The 14277-nt window shown below is 39.7% G+C and overlaps 1 protein-coding gene across 1 annotated transcript; it reads left to right on the forward strand.

The window, feature by feature from the left end:
* Window positions 1–2196: 2196 nt before the first annotated feature.
* Window positions 2197–13148, forward strand: LOC104488033 (periodic tryptophan protein 1 homolog; the record flags this gene model as incomplete). Its single annotated transcript, XM_010132251.1, has 9 exons — window positions 2197–2320; window positions 2750–2835; window positions 5178–5274; window positions 5713–5823; window positions 6604–6734; window positions 8068–8141; window positions 10343–10439; window positions 11334–11395; window positions 13033–13148. Coding segments are annotated over exons 1-9 (898 nt in total), but the record flags the coding sequence as incomplete, so codon positions are not given.
* Between the last annotated feature and the right edge of the window lie 1129 nt (window positions 13149–14277).

Below are 14277 nucleotides of genomic sequence, written 5' to 3' on the forward strand. Positions count from 1 at the left end.
CGGAGAGAGCTCGGGCACCCGCCTGTCCCGCACCGCAGTCCGCGCCGCTGGCTGCAGGCCCGGCGTGGGAAGCAGCAGCGAGCCGTGGAGATCGGCACTCGCCGGCACGAGTTCCTCCAGAAGCAACCGTGGGCCTGACACCCCGGCGGGGTCGCTTGTCGGGAGAGTGAAGGGAGAAACATCGGATGGAGTATATCCTGCCTTCGCCTTGGGTTGTGCTCCCCAGCGGTTCTCAGTGGTCAGCAGTGCTGCCAGACTAGCTGAGCGTTTCAGGTGAAGGCTGCAGAGACCTGCCTAGAGCCTGATCCTCGCTGGAACTGCCTTCCTGCCTAGAGGGAGGAAATGCGAAGTTGGGTTTGTAATCGTGGATGCTTTGGAAATGTGGCAAACCGAGATGGAAACCCCAAACCGACTGAAAAGGTGGATGCTGTGGGTGAGACGTTGCCATGTGAGCAAGTCTGGAGGGCACAGTGGAGCTCAGAACGACTTGGTATTTATGCTTTGGCAAAAAAGGCAAACTGTCACTCAGGAATGTGTTTATGGTTCACAACTGGAGACAGCACAACTCTCCACTCAGCACTGAAAGTCCTTAGTTGTATAGTTGTGTTCTGTCCTTCTGCTTTTAAGAAAAAGGTAAATAAACTTATGAGACAGATAACAGAAGTGGTGGATTTAGGAAACGGTCTAATAAAGAATGTCTCTGTCTCTTGCCTAGAAAACAATAAGGGAGTGAGGTCTTACTCCATTTTCTGGCCTTTTTCAGTTAGATCTGTTCACAGATTTAGGCTTCTGGTTCTGTTTCAGCGGTGTAGGGTGTGTGGTTGTACTGCAGTGTATATGATTGAACTGATGCCATAGGTAACAGTAAAAGCTTCTGTAGTTGGGTGACTGTTGTCCACACAATTTCTGTTAGATAGATCTGTGACCCTATTGCTAAGCAGTGTTTTGTCCCAGAACGTGTTGTGTTCTGGTTTTGTTTTTTTAACATTTCCAAAATAATCTTAAACGTTTGGAAGGTTCTCACTTTATGTTAATTTCTTAACCACTTATATTTAATGTTTCTGTTATCTGTGATGTTACTTGTTTCATGTGATTTTTTTTTTTGTTTGTTTGTTTTTGAGTGGATTTCTTTCTCTTGCAATTTTGAAAACATGGAAGGACTTGAGATGCTGTCTGTTGTGCATTCTGTTAAACCTCGGGATGGAAATTTAAAGCCCATCCATAACAAGGTGTTACGATCTCTCTGTAACATCTGGTACTTTGTAGAATTTGTTACATCATCATTTTCCTGTGCAAAAGTCCAAATAGGACTCAGAGTCTCTAATTAACTTCTTAACAGTTTTTACACAGGGAATAACTGGTAATGTGAACTGTTTATTTTACTGAACAAATTTATAAAAAAAGCTTCTGATACTAATTTAGAAATCATATCTATGAGAACTGTCTTGTCTCATTGTTGCCTGGGAGTTTTGCATGCAGAAAGACAGAAGGACAGTATACTCAGCAGGGATGAGTTCCTGTGGAGCACGCTGCACTGAGACGTCGCAGATGCCTGCTAGGTCCTCAGCCTATGTTTAATTTACACTTCCTTCCATTGAATTCCTTGCATACGGAATTGTTGCCATGAAGGCTCAGAGTTTTCTAGACGTTACATAGTCTACTCTGTAGGAAGTAATCTGCAATATGTCCCTACCTAATGAATTTGATGTTGTTTTTTCTTCTAATGTGTGTATGGGAAGTATGAGGAAATAAGGTCTTAAAAATCTCAGTCATCACACATGTCAGGGCCTGTGGGAGGGGAGAAAAAAAAAAGGAAGGAATGAATTGGACATGTGAATTCACAGAAGTCAGGTTGAGAGCATTGTATCCACAAAAAAAGGGGTAAGAGAAGGGTGTTTGGACACACAATTTAGCTCCGTTGAACAGAATTTGTGCCATGTTTTGTCATGAAAACTTTCTGGAAGCCTGAGGATAATGGTGCCTTGTATTTTGGAAATAGGTAGGAAAGGAGTGAGTAGATTTCTAAATTATTGATGTAAAGACTTGAAACCTCCATGAACAGCCAGGATTGATTGCTGAAATCTCATTAGCAGTTCCCTAAGCCACTAGCTGGAAACATTCTACATGTCTGTCACAGTTTCTCAGGGATGCGTATCTTTAAACAGGGATGGCGCTGATGCTAGCGATGAAGGCCAGATGGCATGTGGCACAAATGAAGCCATCCCTGGCGGAGCTGAGTCTTCGCGTAAAAATGAAGACCTGTCTGATAATGAACTGCGTGAATATGATTTGGAAAATTATGACGAAGAAGAATATGCAGGTAAGAAAAAGTTGAATGTCAGATATCTAAGTGAAGAACCTTTTCACTTCTTGTTGTACTTAAGAGATTAGTATCCTAAAGCTACGCAGCCCTGTGTTTCAAATGCTGGGAGTTCACATTTTTAACAATTTGCTTGTCCCAGGTTTGGAAGTCATTTAGCGAGTGAAACAGTTCAGTGTCCCCCTTCCTGGCACTAAAACTGAGAGCGTGTTGGAAAGGTTGTTACTCCCCCTGCTGTAGTGCTGGAGCAGAGCAGCAGAAGTCCCTGAAAGCAGTTTACCTTACTGAGGTTCTTGGGTTTGGATCTTGAAAGTTCATGTAGCCCACACCTGATATTTTGCAGTACAGATAATACAGGTATTGGTACAGGAGTTTGTGACTTCACCTGTCATTGACATGTATAAAATATGTTCTGAATTTCCCATCTAGGTGATCTAAAACTTGGAGACTCTTTGGCTGCTCTGGCAGTGTATGGGAGTAATGAGCATGATCCTTACATCACTCTAAAAACCACTGTAAGTACTATAAAAATCTTCAATATCTTAAACAGCATAAGCTTAAAAATCAGTTACATTTTCCACACTGCCTTAGAGTCTGTAAGTACTTGCGGTCCTTTTCCAAAGGTGTGCCAGATTTTTGATCAGAGGGACCTTTTTCAGGGTTGCTTTGTGCAGTCCTCTCTACATGTGTCCTGTTAAGGCAGACTGTCTCATTATTTAAACCATCTGTGTCTGTATGTAGAGTGGTTTGTCACCTATCTAGCAGGACACAGAAAATGCTCAAAGAAATAACAAATCTGAGGCCACTAATGGCCCAAATTAGAATTCCCAGATTGCAGGACTCTCCCAGCCTTCATCTGTTTGTGGAAGAAACAGACCTGAGGTGGACTTAGGCTATGTGTCAAGTTAGAGGTATGGCATGAAGAAACATGTCCCTGTGAAGCGTATATGCACAGCATATTGCGCATGCCGGCATGTGGCTGGCTGCTTCTGCCTGTGTTAGTTTACACCAAGTATCAGGTGGAGAACAGTTTTGCAGGAGCTGGCTTTGTAGGAGCTCTGCAGGGGTTGAAGAAGCTGCTGGCTGTCGCCTAACACAAGCTAATCGTGTCAGCAGTGCTGTCCTGTCATGCAGCCAGTTTGTGCTGTTCTGGTGAACAGGGTTGCAGTACCTAAGGTAATCCTTCTACTCCATGTCAGTATTGCCTTAGCTAGACTATTGGGTGCCTCTTCAGAAAACACAGAGAGATTCCGGAAAATGTTCACAGTGTAGTTCAGGAGGTTAGATTGCAATTCATGATTGGCTTAATTTACACGAAAAGAACACAGAATTCAGCTATGAGGTGAGATTGTATGAGAAAAGGCAATGTAATCTAGACAGCAACCAGGAGAGACCGTTGCCATTTGGGGCAGGGTGATGGAGTAGATGAATTTTTGTGACCTTTTCTAAGCATAGAGATTCTGAGATTTTTCTGTGTAATGCCTTTTCTATACTATTTTGGATTCTTTACAAAGCTAGTAAGATGGAAAGAGAAGAGTAGCTGTAGGCTTCTACCACAACATCTAGTTAGTGCATCAGCGGACTTTGACGAATGTGTGTGGTCTCACACAAGGAGTTGTTATGGTGCCTTCACGTACTATAACAAAGCTCAAGGTGGAAGGTACATGTCTTATCTTTAAGATGAGTTCACTTGCTGTGTGTACTTCGGGGCACAGTATGTTTTCTCTGTGTTCCACTGACTGGTTGGTGATTTTTTTTTTTTTTTCCCTCCTGTGTACCAGTCGAGGAGAGAAATCCTTTAAAAAGCAGTTTTTATAGTCAAAGAGGTATTTGCACAGGGATTCAGAGAGAATATGAGCTGCATTTATTCTGTGTCAGAAAAGCTGACTTTCCTGCAGACTGAAAAAGTGAACAACTTTTTCTCAGGCCTTTCTTCCTACGCCCAAGTCCTTTCCTCAGATTCTGCAAGTGTACTTTTTAGTTCTACACTGTGCGTTTTACGCTGTCTTTTGGTACTTGCAACTGTTGAAGACTAAGTATTGTGTAACATGTAAGTTGATTCATTCAAAGAATTGCTTGATAAAATTCAAATATTGAAATGATGCTTGAAGTAAATAAAAAAGAAATTAAAAGCTTACAACAAGAAGTCCAAAAATTCTTGTATGTGTTATATATTTTAAGGATGGTACTTTCTGTAAGACTGTTGACTTTTAAGTACAGTTCTTAATTTTCCACTAATGTAAATTCCCTGAATGCCCTCCATTCCTTTGTAACAATGAAAATTAGATGAGAGGTTGCATCTGTTCTGGTACAGTTCAATGCCCAGTATAGCTGTAGGCAGTACTTTTCTGGAAATATTTTCCAGAAAGTAGACAGTGCTTTAATGCTTTTGGAATTGCTTTCTGGATGTGAGGAGCAGTTACAATATGCTTATTGTGTAAGAATGTTGTTACACTAGATAAGTGCTCAAGGCATGACAGCACAAGGGAAATAAGCTATGTGTGTGGGCTGCCGGTGGTGATTTTCTTTTCAGCAATGGGCTGCATCATGGTAGCCTCAAAATATAGTTTCATATTTGATAATTAAACAACTCTCTAAATCCACCTAGGTCCACCTGAGCAGTCCTTCAGTCCGTGTAATAACTATTCAATCTCTCCATGATTGAGTCTGCTTCCTGCCTATCTCTGTTTACCACTGTAGGATGGTTTTAGGCAGGTGAGCAGCAAGGTGTTGGGTTTTGAGTGTTTTTCAGTTATGATTAAAAAGTTATAACTGATTCAACCTTTTGAACATGTGTAGTTTTGTGCATTTATGTGCTTTGATTAACATCCATTGTCCTCTCTTTTTTGCTGTCCAGGATCAATATGAACAAGAGGACTTTTTGATCAAGCCCAGTGACAATCTTGTTCTTTGTGGCAGAGCTGATAAAGACTACTGTAGTTTGGAGGTCCATGGTAAGTAGAGCATCAGATATGTTCCTTACAGTGGACCTAGGAAATACGTCTTACCCAGTCTGTTCCATATGGCTGTGTGGAAGAGGGAGGGGGTTGGGTTTTGGAAGTTTTTTTTCCTCATCTGCTGTTTTCCAGAACTAGAGTATTTCATGTGGAGTTACTGTTATTTTGAGGATAGTGTGCCTTTTTTAGCTGTACAGTGTTTTCTTATTTAATTTATAACCACCCTTAGAAAACACTGTGGCATTTTTGTACTCTGAACATATGATCTTTCTTCCAAACAGTCTTATGTTCCACATCATGCAAGCTTTTTCTAGTGGTTTGCTGTTCTGTTGGGTTTTTTTCCTTCAGCTTTCTCCTTGCTTCTTTAAATGGGTGTTTATAGTTGTTTGTTTTTCCTCTTCACTGACGTCTTGTATATCTTTAATTCTTTTTCAGTTTATAATCACGAGGAGGACTCATTTTATGTACATCATGATATTATCTTGCCTGCTTACCCTCTAAGTCTGGAGTGGTTGAATTTTGATCCTAGTCCTGATGAATCACTAGGTAAATTACAATTGATACTGTAAATGGTCTGTTAAATATTTTTTTATTTGAGGAGTATGTAAATGTAGTGTTGTCACTAAATAGTTTCCTCCAGTGGAACGAACAGAAATAAAACCAAGATATTAAGATGAAAAACTGAATATAATTTTTTTGATCTGGTGATGCAGTCATCTTAGTGATGCTGCCATAACAAGTGATTTGACTAAACACTGGGTTTGTTGCAAAAATGAAGTTATTGTTAATTAGCAGACCAGAGCAACCTCTTCTCTAATCTGCTGTGTTTTCCAATTGCAAATGAAAGGTTGTTTATGTTCAAACTCATTATGGCCAAGGCAGTTGATTGACTGTAAAGCACAGCAAAATTTATGTATACTTATGTATATAGTAACCTTTTTCCTGTGTTTTACAGATGGGTTGGGTTTTTTCCATAGCACAGAGAATGTGTTTGGGGTTTTTTTTCCTTAAAAACCAAATAAAATATGTGGAACTTTATACAGCTTATTTGAACAGTTACTTGTACTGAAGGGGAGGAGTATTGGAGAGCAAGAAGATTTTTTTTTTTTTTTTTTTTTTTTTTTTTTTTTTTTTTTTTTTTGGCAACATCTGCTGCCAATTGATATTTTTAAATTGCTTCTTGTCAGTTATAAACATCAGATACGTTCAAATAGATTCTGGCACATAAGTTTTACTTAATCAAAGAAATAAGCAACAGCTGGGTTGCCCAATATGCTGTATTGTAACTCTAAATATGTGTGGTTGCCTTTGGGTTTCTGCTTGTAGGAAATTATGTTGCCGTGGGTAACATGACCCCAGTTATTGACATTTGGGACCTCGATGTAGTAGAATCCTTAGAACCAGTCTTTTCTCTTGGAGACAAAAAAGAGAAGAAGAAGAAAAAAAAAGGAAAGAAAGTAAGTATTGCAAAATGGTTTAGCTGGTTGGATGAAGGAAACTTAGAGCAAGAATAATGTCGTATTACTTTTTTTCCTACAATGAAAAAATCGTGTAATCTGGTTTAATTCTGTTATGTTGTAAGATGGTGTTTAGACAAGTTACAGAAGGTAGTGTCATAGTCAGCTACAATAGGTTAAAATTGGTATTTTCCTGTGATTCAGAGTTGAAGAGGCATTGAGCAACAAAGGACAATAATAAAAGGACAGCTAATAAAATACATTTACTCAGAATTCACCTCTGTTAGCTTTATCTAAGATTTTAGCATGTTTTAAGCTAGTCATCGAGGTTGTCTAAGGTGAATGCCTAGAGACACAACCAGAGAATGGCTGAGTTTCTCTTAGTGGACTGCAGGGAAAACATTAACTACCAAAGAGGAAGACTGAGATTAAGACTGGATGCTAAATTATGTGAGATGAATCTGACCCTCGTTGTATGCCTGAATGTGTTGTTATGATTTGTCCAAATTGTTTGGTATGTAAAACAAATACGGAAGATAACAGAACTTAAATTTTCTAAATTTGGTGTGTAGTAGCTGCTTCGGGAAATGCTTAAAGGCTCCCCAGAGTAAAAGGGAAGGTGAACACTGGGTATATAGCTAATTTTGGTTTCCCACACAAAGAAGCGCTGCAGTGTTAGTCAGCTTGAGGACCACTCTGTAATTGTGAAGTAGCTCTCAGACCTTCTGTTTTTAAGAACAATAGAAAAAATACCCTTGGAAGAGGAATTTATTCTGTGAAACTTGCTTCTGAAAATCACTGAGTTATCAGAATTGCTGTTGAAGATACCATTCAGAAATGTTACCTCAATTTGAAATGCTAATTTTTCTCTATATGGATAATTAAAGCCTGGATTAAGAACACAGGAGGAATGGGGTGGTTTCCGATTGCTGTCCCAGTAAACTTTGAAGCTTAACAATTTTAAATTAGAAGTTGTAGGAGCTGGCATTTGCGAGGACCTAAAGCTCAGTTAATTGTGGGAACTGCCAGGAATGTTTATGAAAAAGCTGAAGAAGCTGCACATCAGCTGGAGACAATGAAATTTCTTCTACTAGCCTGAAGGGAGTAACCAGTTCTGTAAGCCCACCAGCTGGGAGTGGAGCAGTCGGACCTGGGGTAGGAGGCAGGATACAGGTACTGCAGAAGCAGTCCTGCCAGGAGCCTTGTTGCAGCATGTGAAATACGAAGTTGCTTGTGAAGGCACTAAGGATTTCATACCAATGCGTTGTAATGCTCCATTTCCATTGAAGCTGTAATGTTCAAAAGTCTGTTTATGTTGTAACTACAGACACAGAGTTTATCTTCAGAAGGGACAGTGAAAGGACATACTGATGCTGTGCTTGATCTTTCATGGAATAAACAAAGCAGGTAAACGAATACTTGGATTACAATGGATTGTTACAAATCTGCCTACTTAATTAGGCATACGTTTTTCACACAAATCCAAAATCTTATGTAGTATAACATTGAACTTGAAAGCAATGCTGAAATGAATCAATTCTCAAAAATACTCCCCTCCTTTTTTTCTTTTTTAACTAGAAGTCTTGATCTATTTTTTTTTTTTAAAACCTATATATTGCTGCAAGTCGCTTTTTGTTTGCAGGTTGTCCAGATGAGGGCAGAGCTAAGGAGGGCCTAACCTATTTGATAAATTGGCTACATTTGAGTTAAATGCCCAGACTGGAGAAGCAGAAGGGCTGCCTTGATCTGTGCAGATCTGCCAGTGACCTAAAACACCATTTCAACAGATGTATTGAACAAAGTCCTTGCTATGCTGGGTTTTTTGCCTCTGGCTTTTGCCCCAGTGCTGTGAACAGAAAAGAGAGTGTAAAAGCCCTATTAGCACAGTTACAGAAACGCCTCTGACCTTTGGGTTATCCTAGGCAGAGAGAATTCCCTGTTGCCTGAGTGCACTAGCAATGAAATGCTGCTGTTGAAGCAACACAGAGCTGGCCCATCGTGGGGGAGAGGTCAAGGACAATGGGCTGACTGAAATAAAGATGCTGCTGTTTTTTATCACTTAGGTGGTTGTTAGCAGTTCAGCTATCAGAGGATCCTCAGCACGGGCCTTGAAACTGTTCCAGTCAGACACAAGCTGAGGTTTTTGGGTTCCCCCCCCCCCACTGTTGTAAGTCTCTCTGAAGATACACAGTCAACTCCACATACTCCTGATGAGCAGGCATAAGCCTCCGCTTGGAATGCTTTTTTATCTAGATACTGAAGAACAAAATACCCACACAGAGGTGCAGTAAATGTACTTAAATTGCGCTCTTAATTTACAGTGTGCTGTCTGTTCTTAAATTAGACACGTACACAAGAGCGTGGTAGGGATCATTCCATCAGTCTTAGAAAAGAGTAGCTTTCATGTACCTAGAAATGGTTGTCTGGTGATTGATAATACAGAAACTACAGATAATACAGAGACGAGTCACAAAAAATTACAACTACAGTAGTTAACTGTCTGGAATGCATAATTCTGTAATGTCCTGAGTTAGAAACTCATTGATGCTGGTGGATCATTCAGGAAATAAAAATAGCCTTGACATGAGAAGCTTAGTGACAAATCAACTCCTTGGAGCAGCTTATATTTAAATGTTTTGTTGTTTGCTTTTTTTTCTAAGCAAGACATGCTGTGACAGGTCTCTAAATAACTTTGTCCCTGTAGGTCATAATGGTGTTACTGTAAGATGTTCTCGTAGCCTTCACAATGCATTTTCTTTTCCCTTGTAATGTCGTTTGGGAGAATAGTATTTCCAGGAGAATGTTAGCTTTGTCAGTCAGAAACAGTTAATATAAAAAGACAAAGGTGAGGGGAAAGCAGTTTCAGTCAGAAACAATGTGTCGAGGTAATAGGTTTGTTTTTTTTTTTTTAAGAGCAGTGGTAGCAATTATACAGTATATTTGACAGGCCCTTGGGAATGTTTTGGTTTTTTTCTGATTAAACATCCAAATTGTGTGTTTATTGCTCCTAACACAATTGGTCAAATTTAAGTTGTAATGCAAGGTCTGTAAACTAACTAGAATGGTAGTGGTTCCCTTCTGCATTCTGTAAAGGGTGTACAGCATCGGATCTTCAGTAGTTATATAAATACTTAGAGAATAAAGTATTTTAAAGCCAGGTTTGTCTGGCTCTTGGCTGTATGTGTATGCGAACGTAATTAAGTTGCGCAGGGATTGCTTAAAAATACTATCTTAGCGTCAAAGGAATGGAAGTGCTTAAAAGCTTTTTTGCTCCATTTTGTTAAAGAAATCTTGCAGTAAATGATATATTTATCAGAATATATCCCTTATATATATAATGGATATTATCGGGGGGGGAAATACAAGGAAAACTGTCAATGTTGTTATAAATGTTGTACGAATATGATGTCACATAGTCTGTTTGTAGTCTTTACTTGTAACTTAGAATTACCTTCAGGGAGTGGTCCCTCAGGCTTGAGATAAATAGCTGACAGACCAGAGTATACTTGATCTCAGCATCAGGCTGTATATGTGTTTTGGATTTTTGACCGTTACTTGTTTGTATCTGTATAAAGATTTTAAAAACTTGTTTTTTGATCCTTTATCAGGAATGTTTTAGCAAGTGCATCTGCTGACCATACCGTGATTTTGTGGGATATGTCTGTGGGTACGGCAGCAGCCAGCCTGACACTACATACAGACAAGGTGTGTAATACTTGCTATGTTTCTACCACTGTAAAATACAGAGAAAAAAAAACCTGCAGGTTTTCATTGGCCGCTCCAATGCGAATCCTTAAAACAACAATTCTGTGATTTTCTAACAACTGCGCAGAATTGTTAAATTTCTGAATTAGTTGCTTTTCTGAACGACAGTGTATTTGCTTTTAGATATGTTATTTAACTTATCCTTTAGAAAGTCTGCAAATATTTACAGCACTTATTTTAAAATATGTCCTTTGTGTGAGAACTCTGATGGTCGGGAATCTAATAGTGCTGGTATAAGCTACAAAAACTAGATCTCTGAGCACAGGTCAAAGTATAGCTCTCTCTCAAGGAAACAGTGAGTGTCAGTTACAGTTTGTTATAGGTAGGAAAGGTCTAAAATAAATTATATTAAAATACCATAGTGATGGGTACTTCAGAAATTAACTAATCTCGGAGTAATTAAAATGTGAAAGTTAGTTATTAATAGTCGTAACATTATTTTGGTGTTTCAAAGTCACTGCCCTTGGCAAACTCCTGATAGTCATTTTTTGCTAACATCTGCCTTCCTCCCCAAACTGGAAGCAGCTATTCTTTTACCTCCTTCAGCTTTTTTTATTTTTTTTTGTAGTATCTAGGGCAGAAAGGGGATGTGTGGTTCTGTTCAGTTAAATTATATCGGAAAATACCTTGTTTCCATTGGGCGGGAGTGTTTGAAATAAAAACAGTGTGCATCTCACACAGTTTTATGAGAAATCTGAGTATCAACAAGCTCAATAGGAGTTTTTTTGGTGAGGATGTGCTGGCTTTGGAGAGAGGGGATTGTGCTGTATTGTTCCTGTATGTGCGTGTTATCTCAATGCTTAATTTTTTAAAATAAAATCTTCTGTTATCTAGGTGCAGACGTTGCAATTTCATCCGTTTGAAACTCAGACCCTTATTTCTGGATCTTATGATAAGTATGTCAGGATAATATTTTCAAATGTTACAGCAGGGACGTTACTAGTGTTGAATTCAGCCCCTTAAATTGCCTCATGTTTTCTTTTTTGTTTGCTTATAACTGTGACGAATTTGAGTAATGTTTGTTTTTTTTTTTTTCCCAACAAGGTAGCCAGGTTTGTATGTGGCCAACATGTAGTCTTCCTTTCCTCTTTTTCAGAACTAGCCAAATCCTCTAACCATCTGGACTGATATTTTCTGTGCCAGGTGTCTATGCCAAAGTTAATTTATTTCTTAATTTGGCCTTATGGCATTTTCTGCATAGGGCTGTCTCCTGTGATTGTAGCCTGGAGTTGCTGTGAAACGGTTTGTGTCTGCGTGCTTGATCTGGCTCTGTGACTGCCAGTTCTTACAAGCCCTGACAGCCAAAAATCTTCCCCTCTGTTCTCCCATCTCACAGGGATAACTTTGAAATTTTGTTCTATAACCATGATTTTCTTATATTGATTTTTTTTTTTTTATTCTGCTTTTAAGACTTGGTCCTTGTGTTAAAACATTTATAGACTTGTCAGTCTTCAGACAAGCCTTTATGTTTTCCAGCTTCTATTATGCTCTTGCTACATCTGCCTAAGTGAAGTATTGGAGAAAAACCTTTTATCATTGTTAGGATAACCATGCTTCTGTCTGCTTTCTTCCCCCTTGACTTCCTTCGGTAAAATGAAGGAAGTCCGAACACTGAGACCAGCTATTTGATCCCTTTTTAGCTATCCCTTTGATACCATGGACACCTGTAACCACTGTACTGTCCATAAACTAGTAGGCTGCCTTTGTGGATTTTTCCTGTAAAGCCTTGCAAAACCACAGAGTACTCAATGGTCATCAGCAGATGCCTTCGTAACCTGAAAGTCAGCCCGTTAAAAATGGCGTATGTGCTAAAGCTGTTGTGGTAAAACCACCTGGTCAACGTTTGGTGAAAGAGCCGACATCACATTTCTGTGGCTTTGATTATAGAGTGGGAGTGGGTTGCACTGGGGATGTTGGGAGTGGTGAGATGTGGCAAGAGTGATGTCACTGCTTCTTTCTTGCATTTGCGTCCAGGAGTTTTTTGGGTTGGGACAGTTTCTGCAGCCACTAGGCTGAGCATGAGCCTGTAAAGAATCCCAAAGGACCTGCCAACTCCCATTTGCTCCTTCTCTTTTTTGGAGTAGCATTTCCCTAACCATTTATAAAGATTGTTTTTTTTCTTTTCATTAAAGCATGTTGGAAAATGTTTATATATGTATTGCAAATTGATTAACTAATTAGAGCAGCTATTACTTTACCGAGGTCTGTTCATAATTAAGTGATATATTTGCATAATTATGGTCTCCTGTATGATAAGTATCTTATGTATTGAGTAAATTCAAGCTCTGTTTGCTCAGTTTCAATAGAACAGCTGTTTGTAACCAAGATAAAACTTGGAAACGTGGAAAAAGCTTGCGCTTATCTGAGAAATTTTCATCTCTTACTGAGTTGGAAGATTAAACAGTGAAGTTGTTTCCCTTTTAATTTTTGTATTGTAGCTTACATGGATCTTCTATGGATACTATTGGTAAAACAATCCTCATAAAGTGTTCTGCCCTGATCTTTTTTCATTTCCTATCCCTTTTTCCCATAGATCAGCTGTGCTGTATGACTGCAGAAACCCACAAGATAACCATCGACTCTGGCGGTTCAGTGGTCAGGTTGAAAGAGTGACTTGGAATCACTTCTCACCTTGTAATTTCTTAGTGAGTACATGCTCTTCTGTTCTTGGTCTGTTGACTGCTGCCGTTTCGTTTAACCTGTATTTTTGTGTTTGTTTCTGAATCATATAATGGAGCTGATGGACAGTTGGACTGTTGGTGTTGTGTATTTTAAAAATGCAGTGTATGTGAGGGTGGTTGTTAGTTTTTTCAACAATTGTATTGAGACCAGCTACTTTTTGGGTATCTTTGGTATCTTCACCATGACAGTAGCAAAGCAATACTTTTTCATCCCAGAAATGGCATCTTTGCCATGTTGTTACCGTGTTCGTTGGCTGGGATATATTTTCCTTTGCATAGCTGCTTTGTGTTTCACGTAATGTGGCAATTGCAGATGAAAAGTAGCTACTTAGAACTGAGATCCTGAATCGTAGAACGGTTTGGGTTGGAAGGGACCTTAAAGATTATCTAGTTCCAACCCCCCTGCTGTGGGCAGGGACACCTTCCACTAGATGAGTTGCTCAAAGCCCCATCCAACGTGCCCACAACTTCTCTGGGCAGCTTGTTCCAGTGCCTCACCACCCTCACAGTAAATTATTAACTCTGTTTCAAATCGGCGCTAGAGGGCACTGTCCTCCTGTCTGGTATAGACTGAAAATGCCTTATTTGTGTTGAGATTTTTATAATAAAACTTTTAAACACAATTTTAAAACAAAACTTTTTAATTCTCTTTAATATCTTTATCAGTGATCTGGATAAGGGGAGTGAGTGCACCCTCAGTCAGTTTTCAGATGACACCAAGTCATGTGGGTGTGCTGCTCTGCTTGAGGGTCAGGGGGCTCTACAGAGGGATCTGGACAGGCTGGATCAGTGGGGCAAAGCCAGTTGTATCGGGTTCAACAAGGCTGAGAACCTGGTCCTGCACCTGGGTCACAACAAACCCCTGCAGTGCTACAGGCTGGGGGAAGAGTGGCTGGAGAACTGCCCAATGGAAAAGGACCTGGTGGTGCTGGTTGACAGCTGATTGAATGTGAGCCAGCAGTGTGCCCAGGTGGCCAAGAAGGCCAGCAGCATCCTGGCTTGTGTCAGCAATAGTGTGGCCAGCAGGAGCAGGGCAGTGATTATTATTTGAGGCCACACCTCAAATGTAGTGAGGTGCCCAAAACTGGACACAATAA

This window comes from Buceros rhinoceros, unplaced genomic scaffold (genome assembly GCF_000710305.1).
Source record: "Buceros rhinoceros silvestris isolate BGI_N320 unplaced genomic scaffold, ASM71030v1 scaffold39262, whole genome shotgun sequence".
NCBI lineage: Eukaryota > Metazoa > Chordata > Aves > Bucerotiformes > Bucerotidae > Buceros > Buceros rhinoceros.